Source organism: Dermacentor albipictus, chromosome 3 (genome assembly GCF_038994185.2).
Source record: "Dermacentor albipictus isolate Rhodes 1998 colony chromosome 3, USDA_Dalb.pri_finalv2, whole genome shotgun sequence".
In the NCBI taxonomy this organism is placed as follows: Eukaryota; Metazoa; Arthropoda; class Arachnida; order Ixodida; family Ixodidae; genus Dermacentor; species Dermacentor albipictus.
Window position 1 is genome coordinate 30887908 of NC_091823.1, and position 20488 is coordinate 30908395.

General features: G+C 44.3%; 2 protein-coding genes across 3 annotated transcripts in view; one reads left to right on the forward strand and one right to left on the reverse strand.

Annotated features, from left to right (window-relative positions):
• The window catches only part of Ankle2 (ankyrin repeat and LEM domain-containing protein 2), a 54901-nt gene extending 48987 nt beyond the window's left edge, over positions 1-5914 (forward strand). Inside the window, exons 15-17 of one of the 2 annotated variants that reach the window (XM_065441743.1) lie at positions 2635-2763; positions 3398-3544; positions 5449-5914. In XM_065441743.1, the coding sequence (XP_065297815.1) occupies positions 2635-2763; positions 3398-3544; positions 5449-5626 (454 nt within the window). In that variant the 3' untranslated portion in view covers positions 5627-5914. Of the gene's footprint in view, positions 1-2634; positions 2764-3397; positions 3545-5448 lie in introns of those variants that run through there. The other variant, XR_010566771.2, reaches the window with a different exon arrangement.
• A 7366-nt stretch (positions 5915-13280) lies between these two features.
• The window catches only part of LOC135909703 (mycosubtilin synthase subunit C-like), a 32865-nt gene continuing 25657 nt past the window's right edge, over positions 13281-20488 (reverse strand). Inside the window, exon 10 of the mRNA XM_065441744.1 lies at positions 13281-13657. Coding sequence (XP_065297816.1) covers positions 13514-13657 — 144 coding nt within the window. The 3' untranslated portion in view covers positions 13281-13513. The remainder of the gene's footprint in view (positions 13658-20488) is intronic.

Consider the following 20488-nt stretch of genomic DNA (forward strand, 5'->3'; position numbering starts at 1 on the left):
ATTGTTGAATGACAACGTTTCATTAACATACTTTTCCTCAACTTGTTCATTTATGGCCTTTACATAATTCATATCAGTGGCATGTACTGCTTTGCTGGTTTCAAACTGATATAGTTCTAAGGAACGTGTGATATTTCTTTATTTATTAAATAGACAAAAACATGTAAGCATTGATATCAGTTATTTTGAGCACTATTTCTGGCATATTTGAGTATATCTTTTTATTAAAAAATACACATATTGTTTTGACAGTGCGTAGAATTCAATAATTCGTTTGCAGCATATTTGGCAATGGCAATGCAGTTATTATTCATGTGTTTGATCTCTCGACAAATTGTTTAAGAGGAAGCTTTAGCTCGGACCCAACTCTGACGCAGCCTATTCAAATAAATGTAAAACGCAGAAACGCTTTTCTGAGATAACCCCTGGATCACCTTTAATGGAATTTGTTGAATTTGAGAAAGTTAACTTCTAGTATCTGTTGGAAGCGGAAGTTCGATTTAGGGCCTCAATTTTGTTTAAAATATTTTGAAAAACTTGAAGGTGCAAAAAAAATAGAAGCACGACGTTTACAAACTAAAAGCTCTTCATCAGAAACAGATATTGCGGTTTTTCAAATTGCATCTATTATAAGAGTAAAAGCGGACAAATTCGTTATGTAAATTTGTATCTTACATGAATTAGTTACGTGGTGCACAAGGGCTCTGCAAAGCCGTATTTCGATAATGCTAGAATGCTTGAGATTCATTTGTAACATATCAATTTTGTCCGCTGTAGATGTACTATTAGATGCGATTCACAGAATTGTGATATTATTTTTCATTGTGGAGTTACAGAGTTTTAAACGTGATAGTTTCGGTTTCTCAAAATTTGGGATTTGTGCCAATTTTTAATTAAAAAGTGACAACCTAAATGAAAAATTCGAAACCAGAAGACAGTAGAACTTAAGCTTTTCTTTTAAATGCAACAAACCTCATCAAATTTTGTGCAGTGATTGCCGAGAAAAACTAATTCCCGCTCTACATGTACTTAGATAGGAGCATCCGAGATAAAGCTTCCTCTTAAGGAGGAGGCCAAGCTGCAACGTGAGCCCCCCCCCCCTCCCCCCTGAACGAAATTTCTGGCTACACCACTGTCTGGGAGTGCAGAAACGCTCCGCCCGACTCTACCTCTGACAAGTGGGAGAAGACTATACGAAGCCCACTCCTACAAGACCAGCAATGGGCCGTCCAGCAGGCTCGCGCAGCGGCCGCCAGGTACTCCTTGTCGGTTCCTGCGTGGGAAACGCCCATTGTGCGCTGACGTGCATTCTGCAGGACTTTTAATAAAGTTTGTCCAATCCAATCCACTGCTTCCATTGTATGGGTGGCTGACCAGGGGTTTCCAGAAATTCAGGCGGAGGCTGAGTCCCACGAAACTCATCATAAGGCTTAGCTCGTCGCCAATATGTTGTATTGTAGGTAGGTAAGGCGGCCACACACACCGAGCCACGCCCGGGGGCCCTCCGTCCAAAAGAACGACGACAACTCCAATGGTCGGCGATCGCATGCTGCCTGATCCTTCACATTCACAGCACCAGCCTTCTTATTACAACTGTGATGTCATGTATGATGTAACAGACTAGCTAAATAAAGGAACCAAAACCAGAAACCAAAACCAACTGCACCACAACACAACACACAGATCAAGTGGTTGTAACTGGGATGTCTATGATGACAAGCACGGTGCTGCACTTGTGCAGCAGTCGCTTCACTGAGTCAGCCAAGTGAAAGCAAAAGGCATCCAGGACAACTAGAATACCTTTGCTTGCAGCAGCTCAATGTTGACAGTGAGGTGCACGCCTCGCTATCTCATTGTTTTTGAACGAAGTGTGTCAGCTCCAGTCCAACTTCAGTGAACATTCCATGCTCTGGCCCCCAAATACTTCTTCTCAGGCCGTTGAACATGAAGAGGACTTCTTTTTGCTTCCTCCAACAGTGAATTTGTGCTCGTTGACATCAAAGTGCCACCCTGCAGCATAGTTGCCGATGGTTTTGGCAACTACGATCACTTTTCTTTTGAAAGCAGCTGAATATTGCTATTGTGGTCCTAACTTTTGCAGTCATGAAGTCGGTGTGATTACAATGGCGACTGATGATAGCGCAAGACCCTGATGATGATAGCGTTCAGCAATAGCAGAACTGCGAATTCAGGCTGAAATTGTTGGGATCCACATATAGTACAGAGCAGAAATTTCACATGTTAAATCTGGGAAAAAGCCTCAGACCATGCGGGGTTTTTGCAGTACATGGACTTCCCAGTCCAGATGTGAGAAGTGCGACTGTTTTAGGAGCGTGTGAATTAGTGATATTGTCTGGAAGAAAGATGTTAAATCAAATTCCCACACATTCTAGTCATAGCATGATTTTAGTGAAAGCAAAAGCTTGCATTTTGCCATTGTTGCTCTCAGTTTTTGCTTGTATGTTGGATTAGGCAGGTAGCATCAAACTTGCAGGTGGTGCACTGCAGTTCATAAACGAATGCCTGGAAATCCTCAAGCTTTCTTCTTTTTCCCCTTCTTATTGTTTTGCCTTGCTCCAGTATTTATTCAAGTGCCTGGTTGTAATGTCCTTTTACTCCTAACTGTTTCTCTAGCAAAGCTCAGCCTGTGGAGGAAGAGGAGGAAGAAGTGTTCTTCACCCCTCCCACCAGCCCGTGCTCCTCGAGTGGATCCTCTTCTCAGGCACACACCCCTGATGAGGGTCCGCTCTTCTATATACAAGGGTGAGCAGGCCTCACCCTTTGCTGGGTTAACTGCAGCTGCAGCTTTCCTCTGCATTGCATCGTCTTTGACTCTCTTCTCATTCATTAACTCACAGGATCTGTTCAGTGTTCCAAAGCAACGCAAGGGCTTTAAGGGATGCTGTAGTGAAGCGCTCTGGATGAATCTTGATCACGAGGGGTTCCTTTGTGTGCACTGAAATTTTGTTAAGCTACTGCTTTTGTACTGTCCCCCATCAAAATGTGACCACCACAGAATAACTTACTGGTGTTACATTTTCATGTAGCTATGTCTGTTATTAGAGGGTATGTGGCACATATTCTACGCAGTGCTCTTACTGAAGTCGAGTGGCAGTGTCCAGATAAGCATAAGCTCCTATGTCAGCAGCACATTGTAGACCTCTTGTTCAAGGGAACCCCATTCACCACAGACGATTTGAATTTTGGCGATTTGAACTGCACTGCTACTTGAGTAGTGATTAGCCAAAAACTAACTTACCTAAAGACAAATCTTGCACTGTTTGTAGAAGAGTAATCTATCAACCTGGACTGATTCAGTGTTTGCCTTTGTACATAAAAATGCTGCAAAAATCTTTTGAAAGCCACATAGTGCGTGGGTTCATCCTGCTTGGCGCAGGTCCCATCCAAGCAAAGTGGACTTGGATGTGCTGAGGGCTCTTGAGCCGCACCTGCTGGAGCCTGATGTCTTTGACCCTCTCACTTATCCCTGTGTGCACCAGTGGATGCAGGTTATTCGCTCATACCCAGCGGAAGCCACTTCACGGTGAGCTCGTTGTTTACTTGAAGAAAGTTGCTGGTAGTTGTGTAATTGTGTAACTGAAGTAAAGATGACTGAAAAATTCCATGCAACAGGCAAGTAATTGCATGGTAGTTAGAACAAGGACCACACCTAAATGTCATGTAAAGCATGTATGAAATGAAAACACTCTCGTGTCGTGGATGCTCTACTAGATGTATTGTGCGCTTAATTGCAAGGCTATTGGGTGCTGACACTGCACCTGTTCTGAACACTATGCACACACCACAGACCATTGAACCAAGACACTGCTGATCCTTATCATACCCATGGCGATTAGCTAGATTTTTTCTGCCCGCTATGGTTTCCCAACAGGCTGTTGTCTGTAAAATGATATGGCTTCTTACACTTCAGTCACTTGATGTGATAATTTTTAATTATGGCTACTCCTTGTTTTTGTTACCTGTCTGGTAAAGATAATCAAAGATTTTGTTTCCTGCAGTGAGTAAGTGAAATGACAGTTATCTGTCAGGTTGTATTTCTTTGTAACCCTCATACACTTCACCCCCGTGCTTCTCTCTGCTTCAACGTCATCTAAAAACCAAGAGCCCCTACAAATCTGCTCTCCCCTGAAAGGTACAATAAAACCTCGTTAAACCATACCGGCTTAAACAGTAGTTTCGTTTTTTTAAAGTAGTAAAGTCAAATCCCTGACTCAGCAGCCATTGAACATAATGTGTTTTGTATCCGCATAAACCGTACCAGCTTTTTGCGTACGTGTCAGTTAACACGTAGTGTTTCCACTTTTCGTCGCGCAAACACTGCGGTGCGTCGTCTCCATCGGGTGGCCCGGCAGAACAACAAGCCTCAGAGATGAGAACAACGGCCTCCAAGTGCCCTGTGCGTTTTCGTGTGAAGCCACATCAACATCAACATCATTTCGACACCTTGCCAAAGAGCATTGTCGCGTTGTGTAAGCGGGGACTCGTGTCATGCCCAACCTCGGATAAAAAAGACGCTGGGTGCTCAGCATAGAATGAAAATCAGACATTGTTCGTGCTACCGAACGTGACACAAAGAAGTTGGCGCTGGCATGCGACAGGGATCTGCTGTTGACTATGGTGTGTGGCATTTGGAACGCAAAGAAGTTACTTGGCAGCGCTGCTGCAACTGCAAAGAGATGTCGGCTACAAGGTTCGACTTTTCGCCATCGTTGCTGAAGTGTCGACTAGCGATAGTGATAAAGACAACACGGAAAGCGACAGCACAGGCGATTCAGGCCCGACAGTGGCAGAAGCTGGGCGTTACGTCAGCCTCATGAATGCAATCGTCGTGACGAGAACGGCACCCTGCAATGAAAAAGGCGCCCTGCGACTTCTACAGTGCTACCGCGCACGTGCACGGAGAATACGTACTGTAATGCCAATGAGGAATCTGCCGTGCAAGTGTTTGCCGAGTAGAGGGGGCTGGCTGAAAAGCTGGCACGCAGCTTCAGGAAGTTTGAGGCCGCTGCTGTCGCTGATAGGCCGCCGCTGCATCAAACGAAAATAACACTTTTGTCGCGCGAAGTGAATAAATACTGCGTGGTTTTTTCCCCTTTCATCGCTTTCCCTCTGAGTTCCGGGTTCCGTTTTTTACAGATAAGTGGGCCCGATCTCATGCTATTTCAGTTAAACAGTGCTACTGCTTAGTACATACTTGTTCTGAGCTCCGGCCAATTACGGTTTAACAGGGTATCACTGTATTGTGATAAGCAGTATTGTGATAGGCAGTCTAGTTTTGTTCCGTCTGTCTGTGTGGGTCCGTGCTACAATTTATAATCGGAGAGCAGGCATTCTGCGTCTTTTCACCAACTGAATGGTAACTGAATGAACAATTGCTGTAGCATGCATTCACTGAACAGGTGTGCAACTTGTGTCAATTTGTTGCAGGTGGCCAAGTCCTTCAGTGACAAACCTGAGGCACTCCTCACGCACAGTATTCTCGCCTGACTCTCCACGTTCGAATGGAGATGGCAGGCCCGACGGGTGCCGCACGCCCCAGAGGGAATTATCGAGCACTCAACTGCGCCCAAAAGTCCTTTGGAGTGCCAGTCCGGGACACCTGTGACGTACTGCGTACCTGCTGCTGCTGCTGCTGCTTTTACTAGAAGAGACCAGTGCCAACCTTTATCAAAGTGAAGCCGGTGCCACAGTCAGCCTTCTGGGGTGTTGTGTAGTGCATGAACACCTGGTGAGAAATACGGTGCCTCAAGACTATTGACCACCTCAAGAATGGGGGACAGTTTTAGTATTTCTGACCCTTTTTTTTTCTTTACTTTTAGTAGTTTTAGTTCTGACGTTTAATTTATTTAGGCAGTTTTCAGAAAGTATGAAGTAAACTTGTTTTTCAACTTGCCTTCTGCGTAACCTTGATAATTCTGTCTGGCTAAGTGCCAAATGTAAAACTGGTGGTGCTTGCATCTTGCTGTAATCACTATGTACCCTTGTTTGTCAGAGCAAATAGCTTGCTGTGCTCAAGATGGCAAAGCAGTATCTGCTTAACGTGTTGATTCAACACACCTGGATAGCATGAAGATTTAGGCAGGGATGCCTCTCTACACTGGATGGAAGCTGTAAGGAGGACGCTGGGAGTGCTTCAACAGATTGCTTTGTGTAGAAAAATTTTAATCCTCTACTCACTTCAGGGAATACTATGAATAGTGGTTGGTGATTACTGTACATTGCACCATTGCATTTACAGTTTTTTTTTTTCCCTTAAAAGTGTCTCGAAATGGGGTGGCTGACCGATGACCTATATACAGTCTGCCCATGGCATGGACATATAATTAACTTTGCATTAGGTTGCGGTTTAAGCTTCTGTTCAGTCGGTCTTGAAGTCAGTTTTCATTTTCCATAGGCAGAGTTCAACTTTATTCCAAAGCTGTGCAACAAGACAATTGTAGTTTCAAGTTTAGAGTGCCAAAAGCGAAATTAAAGCTGGTCTTGCAAAGCAGAGGTTATAGTACTGCTAGCACACTTGATCATCAAGAAAGTACAAACATATGTGAGGTAACTGCAACTTCCTCTTACTGTGACAGTTTGGAAGTGAATTTTAGGCCCATGCCTTTTTTAAAACGCTCGACGATGCATTCACTGCACTGTGGCAAATGTGTTCTTTGTGTAAAGATTAAACCACCGCCAGCGTACCAGAACACTGATATAGCTCTGATATTTACTGCTATACAGTTCTTAGGTGATGCACAATGTGCAGTATGTTCTTTCCTTGTGTGCAGTAAAAATTAAGTTGTGACTTACTGCTTGTATGTGTCCCTTCTTTGTTTTGTCATCATAGCGCTGTAGTTTCTCGGTGATGTAATTTTGTCACAACATTTTGTTTTTTTCTTACATTTCCAGTTATCTGCTACTTTATACATGCCTAACAATGACACCTCAATCCTTCCAAGAAGACTATATATATTATATATTCAAAAATTTCAATTATTACATATTTGTATTTAATTCAAAAATAGGGATCTGAAAATTTTCGAATATTCAGTTTGATGATAATATTCTAAACAAATCGAAGTTATTGATGGCTGTGCGGGAGCAAAGACGGTTCATAATGTTTGTCTACATCTAAGAATGTCTCTGGTTTAGTGCAGAATTTTGTGATAATCTTGTGCTTCTGGCGAAATTTTGTATGTAAAGTGTGCTCAGCTGTGCAGGAAAGCCAGCCTCTCGGCAAGCGGGCACTGGTTTGTGGACAGTGAGGGCAATGAAAGAGGATGATGGCAACCGCGGACAATAATCCAACTGCAATATGAATGCTCTTCACGAGAGTACAGGTGCAATGAGCCTATCCTCGGCAACGATTCCCCTATCCCAAGCTTATTCCTTGACAGGAAACGTGAGTGATGGCTGGCACAGGGTTCAAATACCTTTGAGTTTACTGGTATTGGATACTATATAGTAAGCCACAGGTTGGCAAGAACAAGCATAGTGGCACTTACTCAGTTTCCCAAGTTAACGTGAGTCAAATGTGCAACATTTCATTTTTAGCATAATAGCTTACTTCTCTCAATTTCTTTTTTAAACTGTTGACAATGTAATTGTAATGTTCCAACATGTTAAAATCATCAAACTTGCTGATAAATGCAGTTGCACATCATTATTCAATACACAGTTTGATATTCAACGCCAAGTATACGTTTTCTCTTCATATTCAACGAATTTGATATACCCTCATCTCTAATATACCAGGTGTATTATATTTATTTAGATGTGCCAAATTTATATAAATTGCCTATGGCAGGCCATAGAGCTAAATTACTCGAAGTGGCCATTACTTGTGCAAAATATCTAAATGCTTAATTGCATAACTACACGAAATAAATTTTACTGTATTACTTTACAGCAGATATCTTAATGTACAACTTCTAGCCAATGAGTTGGCAAGACGTGTCCACTTGGAAAGAATTCTCATAACTACACCATTCCCCGAGATATTAAATTTGGACTGGTCCGATCAAATGCATTGGAGTTACAGTTACATTTTCCTTCAACATATGAAGCGGCGTTTCCTTAAAAAAGTAAGTGGAACATTGCATTTTTACTGTAAATTTGACGGCGCATATCTTGAAACCGGTGCCATCCTCAGAATTCGTTCCAAGTCAGCATGCCTTGCAAACTCGCTTGCTACAATTTAGAGGTGGAAATAGGTGCCGCAAAGTAATTAAACAGTTAATCACAGTATTTTTGTTAATTATACAATTAAGCCTTTTGATTTTTTAAGCAATGGCGGCCTCACAAGTAATCTAAATCAAAGTTTAGAATTGTGCCATACGCCATAGGAAATTTTAAAAAATTCGGTGCAGTAAAAAAAAGAACGCTGTATAATATGGTCCCACTTTGTCCTCTGCGTCTTTTGTCCTAATCACTATGGGAACTCCGGCATCGGAGCCAGCAGTCGAATAAGTGGAGGGCAAAGTGAGTGCAAGCGGTAGTTCGAGGTTCGGCTGGGCACTCTTGGGTGCGGCCAGCCAGGACCGGGGCCTGTTGGCATGCACTGAGGGACTGCGCCACTTCCACAGTGGCGCCCGTAACGTGGGGCCCCGGCTGCCTTCCGGGACAGACTATGATCGCGAGAAAGGCAGGTGCCGCCCGTTCCACAGCCACTAGCGTCGCCTGCCTGGCCTGGTGTGTGACCATCTTCAGGGTGTGAGCTGCAGCTCTCGCGTTTGCTAAGGAGTGTTTCCGCCGGCTCTTCCTCTATCACTATCATCGGGTCTGCATAGGACACGGGGTCGGAGTGGTCTCCACCACCGTTGGAGAAGAGACCTGGTGGCACAGTTACAGCATCAACGCGATGTAGTACTGCATCACCGGGACAAGTTTTCGAAGCACGGAGACCATGCGTGGCTCCAAACTCGGCGGCACGGCCACGTCCAGCGACTCGAATATGTCGGAGAGCGAGACGACTGAACCGTTGACGGTAAGGGAGCCACCAAGGCACACAAAGGCAAGCTGTTGAAGAAAATGGCTTGGAAGTACCACTCGTCAGGTAGCGAAGCCAAGAACAACAGTAGCGCGTTGTCCTCATCCGAGCCGGAGGAGGGCGAAGTCTTGGACTCTGGCGGTGGTTCCTTGGTGTCGACCGGCGGCGACGGCAGCGAAGATGATTCCGAAGAAGAGTTCAACGATGGCTACGACGAGAACCTCATGGGCTCTTGAGGTCAGTTGCCAACAGTAGTGGAAGCGGCACCATTGAGCGGCGATCATTATCTGCTATCATCTCCTCCTGTTAACTGCATGGTGCGGTGCTGTGTGGTCTCTGTGCGGTGGAATGGCAGCAAGTGGGCAGTTGCTTCTTCCGGCAACCTGCTGCGTGCACTCGTCAGAATGAGGTCGAGAAAGAAGACCAGACCAGGTGTGCATCAGGGAATGGTTTAGGGAGGAGGAGGAGGAGGAGGAGCAACATTTATTAAAAAGAAAGGACAAGCAGGTGTTTTTCTGCTTGTGCGGGAGGCGCCCTTAGTCCAGGGCTCCTGCGGCTCTTGCTGTCTCCCGGGCCCGCCGAAGCAGTTGCTGCTGGTTACGAGGGTCCGAACTAGTCAGCATGGCCTCCCACTGCTCGGGTGTGGGATTGGGTATTTGCGGGGCTGCCTTCACGTTGGGGCACACCCATGTGGTGTGATATAGGGAGGCGTATTCATTACAAAGGGGACATTCTGGTTCCTGCAACACCTTGACAATTCGCAGGCTCCACCACCTGGTCTGCCGCATCTTTGCAAAGCATACGTCCCAGAAGCCAGCCAGGTTTAGGGCCTTTAGGTTTCTTGAAGACCCTGGTGACCCAGACGTTACCTGCCATGCCGATCCTTGTTCCATGCAGTAGTCTGCAAGGCTTGCCTACCACTGGGGATGCGGTGCCATTTGACATTTTTGTTACCAGAATATACATCTTGCGGCACCTGCAAACAAAGATTTCCTTCGCTATAGACCTTGTAGACTCAGATCCATGGTAGGTGGATGTGCAGCATACTTTTTCGCCCGCTGGCTGACAGTCCCAGGGCTAGATCTAGTAATCATAAATAGCCAAGTTAGTGGACAGATTGATGGCCGTGCAACGCACACATAATGTGGAGGTTGTGGGTTCTGCTCCCACTGGCGCCTTAGCTTTTCGCCCACTTTCATTTTCCTTTCCTTTATTATTTTTTACATTTCAGTTTCAACCACAGTTAATTACCTCGATGCTTTCCTTGGCTTCAATGCCTCTTGGCTTTATGTGGTCGTGATTAACAAATATCAAGCCCCTTGGTTTCCCTTCATCTCTCGTTCTTTCATAGCGAGGGTGTCAAATCTGACAGCCTTGTCATTATAGGTAGCAAACAAGGGTTTTTTAGCCACGTGCCTGCTTTCCTTACTTTACATGTTTTTTTATGCCAACGTGTACATCCTACCACCATGGCTCTGAGTGGCACTGGTTAACACTCTAAGGGCTAGATCTAGCAACCATAAATACCCAAGTTAGTGGATGGAAAGCGAGTGCATAAGTAGGACCCAGAAATGAAATTCCGTATTCCTCACAAGCTCAAAAGAAGCCAAACAAGCATGGTGCACTGGATTTGTCAAGCATTATAGACAATCTGATATGTTGAAGTGTTACTAGCCCAAATTACGAGTATAGTGTCAGGTGCTAGAAACACTTGATCACATATTTTGTTTATGTCCTGCATATGTGCAAGAACGACAGCAACTGGTTTCTTCCATTGCAAACGTTGATAAGAGGCTGCTATCAGATGAGTTTCTTTTGGGTCCTTGGCCTGATGCAAACATTGCAGCCTTGATTACAAGTGCCGTCATAGCCTTTCTACAAGCCACTGGGCTAGACGCATGGCTTTAGAGATGCCACAACATTGTGAACTTGTATATACGCACTTTTTCCTCATATCATCATCATCATTCGACAGCCTCCTCCTGCCCACTTTGTACAGTAGCAGGCCACAGCAGCCAGAGGCCGACATCTCAGCCTTTCTGTAAATAAAATTTTCTCTCTCTTGATGGCCGTCGCTGTAGCACAAACGGTAGAGCAACGCATGTGTCATGCGGAGTTTGTGGGTTTGGCTTGCGCCGGCAACACGTTATCTTTTCCGTCTACTTTCATTTCCTTTTATTAGATTGTAACATTTCAGTTTCAACCATAGTAAGTTACCCCCAATGCTTTATTTGGCTTCAATGTCTGTTGGCTTTATATGGTCATGATATATGTCATCATGATCAGCCTATTTTATGTCCATTGCAGGATGAAGGCCTCTCCCTGCGATCTGCAATTACCCTTGTCCTGCACCAACCGATTCCAGCTTGCACCTGTGAATTCTTAATTTCATCGCCCTACCTTGTCTTCTGCCGTTCTTGACTGCGCTTCCCTTCTCTTGTCACCCATTCTGTAACTCTAGTGGTCCACCGGTTATATAACCTATGCATTACATGACCTGTCCAGCTCCTCATTTTTTTCTCTTAATGTCAATTGGAATATTGGCTATACATGTCTGCTCTCTGATCCAAACTGCTCTTCCCGTCTCTTGACACGACATTCTTAATTCCATCGCTCTTTGCCCGGTCCTAAACTTGTTCTCAAGCTTCTTTGTCAGTCTCCAAGTTTCTGCCCCATATGTCAGCACCGGTGGAATGCATTCATTGTACACCTTTCTTTTTAATGATACTGGTAAGCTTCCAGTCAGGATCTGACAATGTCTGCCATATGCACTCCAACCCACTTTTATTATGTAAATTTCCTTCTCATGAGTAATTGACCTAGGTAAACGTACTCCTTCATACTCTAGAGGCTGACTGGCGATCCTGAACTCTTGTTCCCTTGCCCGGCTATTGACCATTATCTTTTTCTTCCGCACATTAATCTTCAAGCCCACTCTTATACTCTCTCTGTTAAGGTCCTCAATCATTTGTTGTAACTCGTCCTCGGTGTTGCTGAACAGGACAAAGTCATCTGCAAATCGAAGGTTGCCGAGATACTCCCTGTTGATCCTTACTACTAAGCCTTCCCAGTTTAATAGATTATATACTTCTTCCAAGCACACACGCATTAGAGAGATTGTGTCTCCCTGTCTGACCCCTTTCTTTATAGGTATCTTCCTGCTTTTCTTATGTAGAATTAAGGTAGCTGTAGAACCTCTGTAGATATTTTCGAAGGTATTTACGTAAACGTTGTGTACTCCTCGATTACGTAATGCCACTATGACTGTTGGTATCTCTGCTGAATCAAATGCCTTTTCGTAATCTCTGAAAGCCATAGAGAGAGGCTGATTTTACTCTACGGATTTCTCGATTACCCGATTGATGACATGGATGTGATCCATCCTTCCCAAAACCTGCCTGTACCCTTGGTTGACTAAAGTCCAGTGTTGCCCTTATTCTATTGGAGATTATCTTGGTGAATATTTTATATAATATTGGAAGTAAGCTAATGGGCTTATAATTTTTCAATTCTTTAACATCTCCCTTTTTTTGTGGATTAGTATAATGTTGGCATTCTTCGAGTTCTGTGGGAACCTTGAAGTCAAGTCAGTTTGTATAAGGGGCCGCTAGTTTTTCGAGCATTATGTCTCCTCCATCTTTGATTAAATAGACTTGTAGTCCATCTTCTCCTGCCGCTTTTCCCCATTTCTTGTCTTGCAAGGCCCTTCTAACTTCATCGCTAGTTATAGAAGGAGCCTCTGTAACCTTTTCATTACTGTTCGTAATGGAGGTATCCCGACTCCTCTGGGTACAGGTCAGTATAGAATACTTTCGCTGCTTTTACTATATCTTTGACATTGCTTATGACGTTACCCTGCCTATCTTTTAGTGCATAAATCTTGGTTTGTTCGATGCCTAGTTTCCTTTTCACCGATTTCAGGCTGCGTCCATTTTTTACGGCTTATTCAGTCTTTCTCACGTTATAGTGTCGAATATCCCGTATTTTCTCCTTGTTGATTAGTTCTGTGAATTCTATCTGATCTCTTGAGTTGGACACTTGCATTCTTTGCCGTTTCTTTATTAGGTCCCATGTTACTTGGGAGAGCTTACCTACTGGTTCCCTTGGTACCTGACCTCCCACTTCAATTGCTGCTTCTGAAGCCAGGCTAGTTACAGTTTCATTCATTGCCTCTATGTCATCATCTTTCTGTTCTAAGGCTGCATATTTGTTTGCAAGTGCCAACCTGAATTGGTCATGATGTATATACACTTTTTCAAATGCTTTCTGACAATGAATACACAATCTGTGACAAAGCATCAAACAAGAAACGATCTCGTTGCTTTTATTGCACAAGACTCTGGCTGTCCAGCCGGGAGTTCCAATTTTCATGGCAGCAATTAGGCAATAGTTTGCCTAGGTTAAAACCCCTATAACATGCACACCATTGTGTCCCTCATTGGCAAACAATCTGCCCACACTGTTGCACCGGGCTGTTGCGATATTCTCAAGTTTCTCTTAAAGGAAGTGTGCATGATGGGGCTAGCTGGGATCCAGGAACTTGCACACCGATGTAATCAGCGTGCCCGTGGGGATATTGGCGAACGGTTGGCGGCCGCAGTACTCAAAGCCAGCGACTGGGGCTTCGTCGAACACGTCGAACTGGAACCAGCACTGCGTGATTACCTGCACAGAGCCCTATGATTATGGTAGCAGCCTGGCTTGTATTGTCGGGATTTATTATTTTTTTCATTCAAGGATGTTTAGGCACGTGAGCTTTGGTTTCCCGATACACAACTCGTTATCAGCAGCATGCAGCTGCAATTGTCACAGTAATCAAAAGCATGTCATACACACAAGCACATGAACCATAACTTTCCTGCCACTGCAGATTCAAATTATGGCCTGTGCCTGTAATGGAGAACACAGTGTAAACTGTAACATGATTGAGCATATATATAAAAACACTACTGAATTAGCAAACGCCGTGTTCGTATGTAAGGTGATCAGTTGGTAGATTGTGAAATTAATAGTACTAAACATATAGGAGTATCAAAGCAGATGAAGTGGTGTTTCTCAAGAGCAGTGCTATACCACGTGTTGAGTGTTTTCTCTCATGTTAAACAACTATGACTGTCATGCCACCTGCACTCACTCTGTGTTTCACGGTTTTCTTCCTTTTTTTTAAAAATCTGGATAATTTCCACGAAAGAACTGCTTCACATATTACAACTATAACTTGAAGACACAACTTTATATCAGATTACGTATTTTTTTTCTGCGTCTTTGTGCTTCGAGTGTGTGACGTACTAATGTTTTGGTTGAGAGTTCAAAATGATGCGCTATGACATCTGGTCACAGAAACGTAGGTCGCTTTGCTCATTTGGTAGCAAATAGCCATTCGACTCTTTCATGTGATGAATACGTCATGTTTCGCAATGTCGAAGTATGAAACTTAATTTTACATAGAATTAGAACAAGCGTGCCTATATCTTTCTTTCATATGTGACGCACTAGTTTTTGGTTGCAGGTGCGAACAATGACAGAAATATCTTTAGCCTTCACGACGTTGCCTGCTACATGTGAAACTAAACGAAACTTTTATTTTAGAGTATGCATGTAAGAAATGAAGACGAAAGTGACCAGAGCACGGGCAACAGCCACAGGCCCTGGCTCACTCTGTTGCTGCCACAGCTAAGTAACAGTCAGACGTCAATTAACGTATATGGCTCTGATCTCGGTCACTTCACTAAAGAGGATTGCAGGGGACACCTTGGGCGTCTGGAGTGGAAGGGCCCCCCAACAGGGGGTGAGATGCAGTGTAGCAAAACTTAAGGGGAAACACTCCTTGAAAAAACATTTTTTAAATAATTTTACTATAGATTTGAAAATCTAACCATTATAGAGCATTAAAAGCAGATTTCAAATATGTGATTAGTTTCTGTGTAGCCGCTATTGTTCTTGAGTTATGTCTTACACAATGGCAAAATAGTGATTTTGTGGGCATTTTATTGGTGTAACAAATGCAAAAAGCTTTGTTCTGTAGCTTATTTAAAAATTAAATGATGGGGTTTTACGTGTCAAAACCACTTTGTGATTATGAGGAACACCGCAGTGGAGGACTCCAGAAATTTTGACCACCTGGGGTTCTTTAACCTGCACCTAAATCTAAGTACACGGGTGTTTCCGCATTTTGTCTCCATCGAAATGCAGCCGCCGTGGCCAGGATTCCGTCCTGTGACCTCGTGCTCAGCAGCCCAACACCATAGCTGTAGCTTATTTAGCTCATTGTGGACCGCTAAGTTTCAATGCCTATTCAGACAGCACCTACAATTACTGCAACTATAAAAAAAAACATTACAACACTTCAACAATTTTTTTTTTTTTTGCGATCGCATGAAAATAACCTTGTACATTTAGAATTGTCTTATACTAACGAAATTTGGCATACATATTCTTGAAAGTATGTACAGTGCTGATACGTACTTGAAGTTGCAACATCCATCTCCCAGCAGTAGTTGCAAAAGTACGAGGTTATATCTCAGGGAATCGAGAGAAAAAATTAGTTGAAATGCTCTAATCTTTCTGTATAGTTCTAGTAATTGTACATATTGTTTGACGAGATATTGGCACTTGGTGATCTTCAAAGAGCTGAACAAGCTACAGCACAATACTCTTTGTAAAAATTTTGTACCTAAAAAGGTGCCCACGAAGATTACTATATTTTGCCTTTGTACATTGCACAATTCAAACACTATAACAGCTATACAGATCCTAGCGCCTCGCTAGATAAGTTTGTAAGGCTGACTTTAAAATGTGTATTAAGTTCATTTTTGGTCAACCACCAATTGGGTGATATTGCATGGGAAACAGAATCTGGCAACACTGTAGTGCATGGCTATTAGCTGACTGGTTATTGTATCAAACATGTTGAGGTGCAGTGCGCAGAATGGCAAGGTTCTGCAGTTCCTTTTTATTTACAGACAGAACCGTCATGGTAGCCTAGTGTCTATGACATTATACTGTTTATCCACTGCCATATATATACCATATTTGCTTTTACAATACCTCATTGATCGGCACACTTAACATACTTTGAGAACTCCAAACATGCGACTGTACTACGAGTTAAATGGTTTCACGTCTAAAGGACATAAGCGAAAGACAATTAAGCGCCAATGCCACTTCGAGATTCCCGCTTGAGCATTCCGTGAGATCATGAGTTTTTACTGCATCTGCTCAGGGCTAAAGATAAATTAACACTGTTGCGCAGAGCGACGAGGGGACAGGACTTAAGCAAGAAAACACCACATGGACAGCTGAGCACTCAGGTGTCATGTGAAATTTCTTGTTTAAGTCCTGTCTCTTTGTCACTCTGCGCAACAGCATTTATTAGGTCCAACCAACTAGCCCACTGCAGAATTTTCCTGAAAGATGAATTACGCTGCTTTCTTATTGTTTACGAAAGGACCTGGCTACTCTCGGACAAAAAAATTGAGCCCTCCGATTCCCTCTCATTGTTCTCGAGAAAGTACGGGGTCCTGAATATTTGGCTGTGCATGTTCAACGAAATATTTTGCACTCACTGCTGCTCTGTTCTTGCTCAACATTTGCAGAACAATCGCATTTTGGCATCGACTTCGTTTAGTATAACACTTGGCACGATTAGTCGCCTGTTTTTTAAGACAAAAATGAGAAACTGTTTTCATCTATAGAAAAAATGGCGTCTGAAAAGCCAGCCTTGGCACAAACTTGCGTCGCCACCTGCTGTCATCTGCAGATAGCAACGTTTCAGGGAGGGCTGCCGTGTGTTGCCCACTCCTGGAACCGTAGAGTTTCTATCGCCTGGTACAGGTGACTGCCCTTCTTGAAAGGCTGCTTTCTGCAGATGATGACAGGTGGCGACACAAGTTTATGGTTGTGCTGTCATGGCAGCAGTTCATGTCCCCATTGGTGCAGGCAAATTAGCACTTTTTTCTTAGAAGCCAGGCAATTAACTGTGCCAGGTCTCGTTAGTCTGAACGAAGTCAACACCAATATGCCATTGTTCTGCAAAATTTGAGCAAGAACAGTACAGCGGGGAGCGCAAAATCTATTTTTGAATGCGCGCAGCCAAATATTCTGGACCCTGTACAATGATCTCTGTGACGTCACACTCACCTCATCGGCACCGCGTTTTGTGCACGAAATTCAAAACGTGAGTGTTGACCATTTTTTTCAGTAATAGCGCTTTTGCTCTAATTATGGTGCTGCAGTTCTGTAAATGGAAAAGTACAGTTTGCACTACACATCTGCACGTTTCCACTCAGACACCATTGCCATACGTCCATACGCATGGCCGCTCGATGCAAAAGCAAGGTCTGTGCCTTTGCATTAAGCGGCTGTGCCGTGCATTTCATCAGCAGATGCTCACGGCTGCACTACAGAAGTTTTAAGGCTTGACCAAGTTGAAGCACTTATGAGAAGACGAACCAGCAACAACAACGCAAAGAGAAATACAGCACGGTACTAATAAAAATGTATACAAGAGGGCAGCACAAGGACGCAGTGAATGAGAAATCCAGGACGTAGCCACATGCACGACGCAATCAAACGTGCACCTATGTTACCAATTTCGCGCTCCTGTAACAGGGCTACTTTTTAATTTTTTTTTGCCTACACTGGCTACATGAGTGTAGCTAGCGCAGGAAGTCGCCATTCTTTTACTTGGTGTAGAAAAGTATAATTCCGCCCACCTACACGAAGCCATTTTTTATAGATGTAGTGTGGCATGAAAACTACAGCTTCTACACTGTGGTTTCGTGAATGTAAGCAGCAGACAACAGGCTGGCTGGCGTTGCAAGCGTGTGGCGCCATTTTGTCGCAGGCTTTAAGAGGAAGTTAGCTCGTGCCCAATTAACTCCGATGCGGCCTATTCAAATATGCAAAAACGTTTTTCTGGGATAACCCCTGGACCTATTTTAATTGAATTTGTTGCATTTGAGAGAGAAAGTTAAGTTCTAGTGACTGTTGGAAGCGGAATGTCAATTCAGCACCTTAAGTTAAAAAGATTTTTAAAAATTCGATAGTTCGAAAAAATAGAAGCGCGAAGTTTACAAATTAGTAACGCAGCATCAAGAACAGATATCGCAGTTCTGTAAACGGCATCCATTAGATCTTGAAAGCATACAGATCTGATATGTCATTTTGTCTTATGTGAGTTGTGCATTGTGTGCAAGGGTTCTGCAAAATTTGTATCTTTATATTACTGAACTTTTTGAGATTCATGCGTGACGTCAATTTTGTCACTTTAGATGTAATATCACATGCAATTCACATAATTTTGATATCATTTTTCATTGCTGAGATAGAGTTGTAAATTTCATAGTTTCGTTTTCTAAAGGAAATTAGATTTTTTGTCACTTTTTAATGAAAAAAATTAACGACCTAAATAAAAAATTCGAAACCAACAGTCACTAGATTTTAAGGGTCTTTTAAATGCAACAAACCTCGCCAAATTTGTTGCAATGGTTGCCAAGAATAACGAACTCTCCTTTTACATGTATTTAGATAGGAGCACCCGAGCTAAGGGGCCCTGAACCCCTTTAATCGAAGTGGAGAAAGACATTTGAAGTGAAGATAGGCAATTTCAGAACCACTTTGCCGCAAAAAGTACTTCAATGCGTTCAGCAGAAGCGGGGTTATCGGCAATCAAACACGGCCTCAGCTGTGCTCCCCTTCCTCCTCCAATGCCTTGCACTGTGAAGGCTACGGCGGAAACGTCATCGTGGCGCGCAGTTCAAATTTCCGACTTGGTGCCTATGCCGCGCTAAACGTAAGCCAAACGCTGCTGTCCTCAGAGAGCCGCAGTGCGCTTAGCCATAGAGTTTAGGAAACTATGCGCTTAGCCGCTGGACTCGTGGCGGCACCTAGCGGCGGCCGCGGTGTAGGCGAGCGCAGCGACCAATAGCAGTCGCGTATTGGAGTGTGCTTTATGACGAAATAAAGCACACAGAAGAGACCGAGGATCATGAGGTTTTCGAAACGAGACCGATTGACAAAAAGGTGACTTCGCTCACCGCTTGCGACCTCCGCGGGCCGCGCACGACAGCAGAACTTGGCTAAGATGTTCACAACAGCGTATGCTACCCGCGGACTATGTTATTTCACGAAGCCGGAGGGGTGGTTCAGGGCCCTTTTAAGCACTCCCCATACGTAGGTCGATCCTCAAGATAGTACAATACCGGGCCGACACGCGGCGGAAGTGAAGCAAGCGTTAAACACTGACAGTCGGTGCTGATACAGCGACGATATAGTGAATATTCCCTGCAAGGACGGTAGCGAAGTGCTGGCATGACCATTTATCAGTGAAGGTGAGCTAATTTTTCGAAGAGATAAAATTATCTTACTCACGGATCGTGCGGGCTGTTTCAGACTGTACGTTGTGTACAGCGCGGAGCATTAAGAAGTTGTCTTCGTTCACTGCGCATTCGCGATGTATTTCGCTCCTGTTTGTCTAGATATGTTGATGAAAGGAAACTCACGTTGACGTTTACTTTCAGGCAAGGGCATATACGCGGCCAGCGAAGTCAGGCGCTTTTCGTTTACTGATGCAGAATACGACGTGCTGTCTGCTCCGATTGGCTACGGCCCAACAATCCAAGTGCGTCACACGATGTCATAGTCTTTGTCCGGCACTAAACTATACTACACTCGGCTACACGAGCCTGCATAAAGTGTAGGTTAAAAAAAATCAGTGCCCTTCCACCATGTGAAGAAAGATGACCAGCGAAGCTGTGTATGTGGGCCCCTTAATGGCGAACTGCACCTCCGCCGTGGGTCGGCCCGGCATTTCACTATCTTCGGGATCGGCCCACGTATGGGGAGTGCTTAATTCACGCCTGCTTCACCACCGTCGCGGGTCGGCCCGGTATTGCACTATTTTCGGTATCGGCCCACGTATAAGGAGTGATTAACATCTGCTTCACCTCCACCGCGCGTCGGGCCGGTATTGCACTATCTTCGGGATTGGCCCACGTATGAGGAGTGCTTAACGCCTGCTTCACCTCCGCTGCGCGTCGGGCCGGTATTGTACCGTTTTCGGGGTCGGCGCACGTATGGGGAGTGCCACGGCCGCTTTCTTTTTTTATCCAGCGGCCGTGGGAGTGCTTAACGCCTGCTTCACCTCCGCTGCGCGTCGGGCCGGTATTGTACCGTTTTCGGGGTCGGCGCACGTATGGGGAGTGCCACGGCCGCTTTCTTTTTTTATCCAGCGGCCGTGGGAGTGCTTAACGCCTGCTTCACCTACGCCGTGCGCCAGGCTGTCATTGCACTATCTCCGGGATATCGGCACACGTATGGCGAGTTTTCTTGCTTACGACACGAAAACTATCTTGGGCGGTAAAGGTATACAGCTTCGCTGTAAGAAAAAAAAAAAAACACCAAATGCATATTTGCAAAAATCGAATCTAGACTTGCGCTGCAGTGTCTCATCCTCGTCTGGTTTTGCCGGTGCGTGTCTCGGTACATGCACAGTCC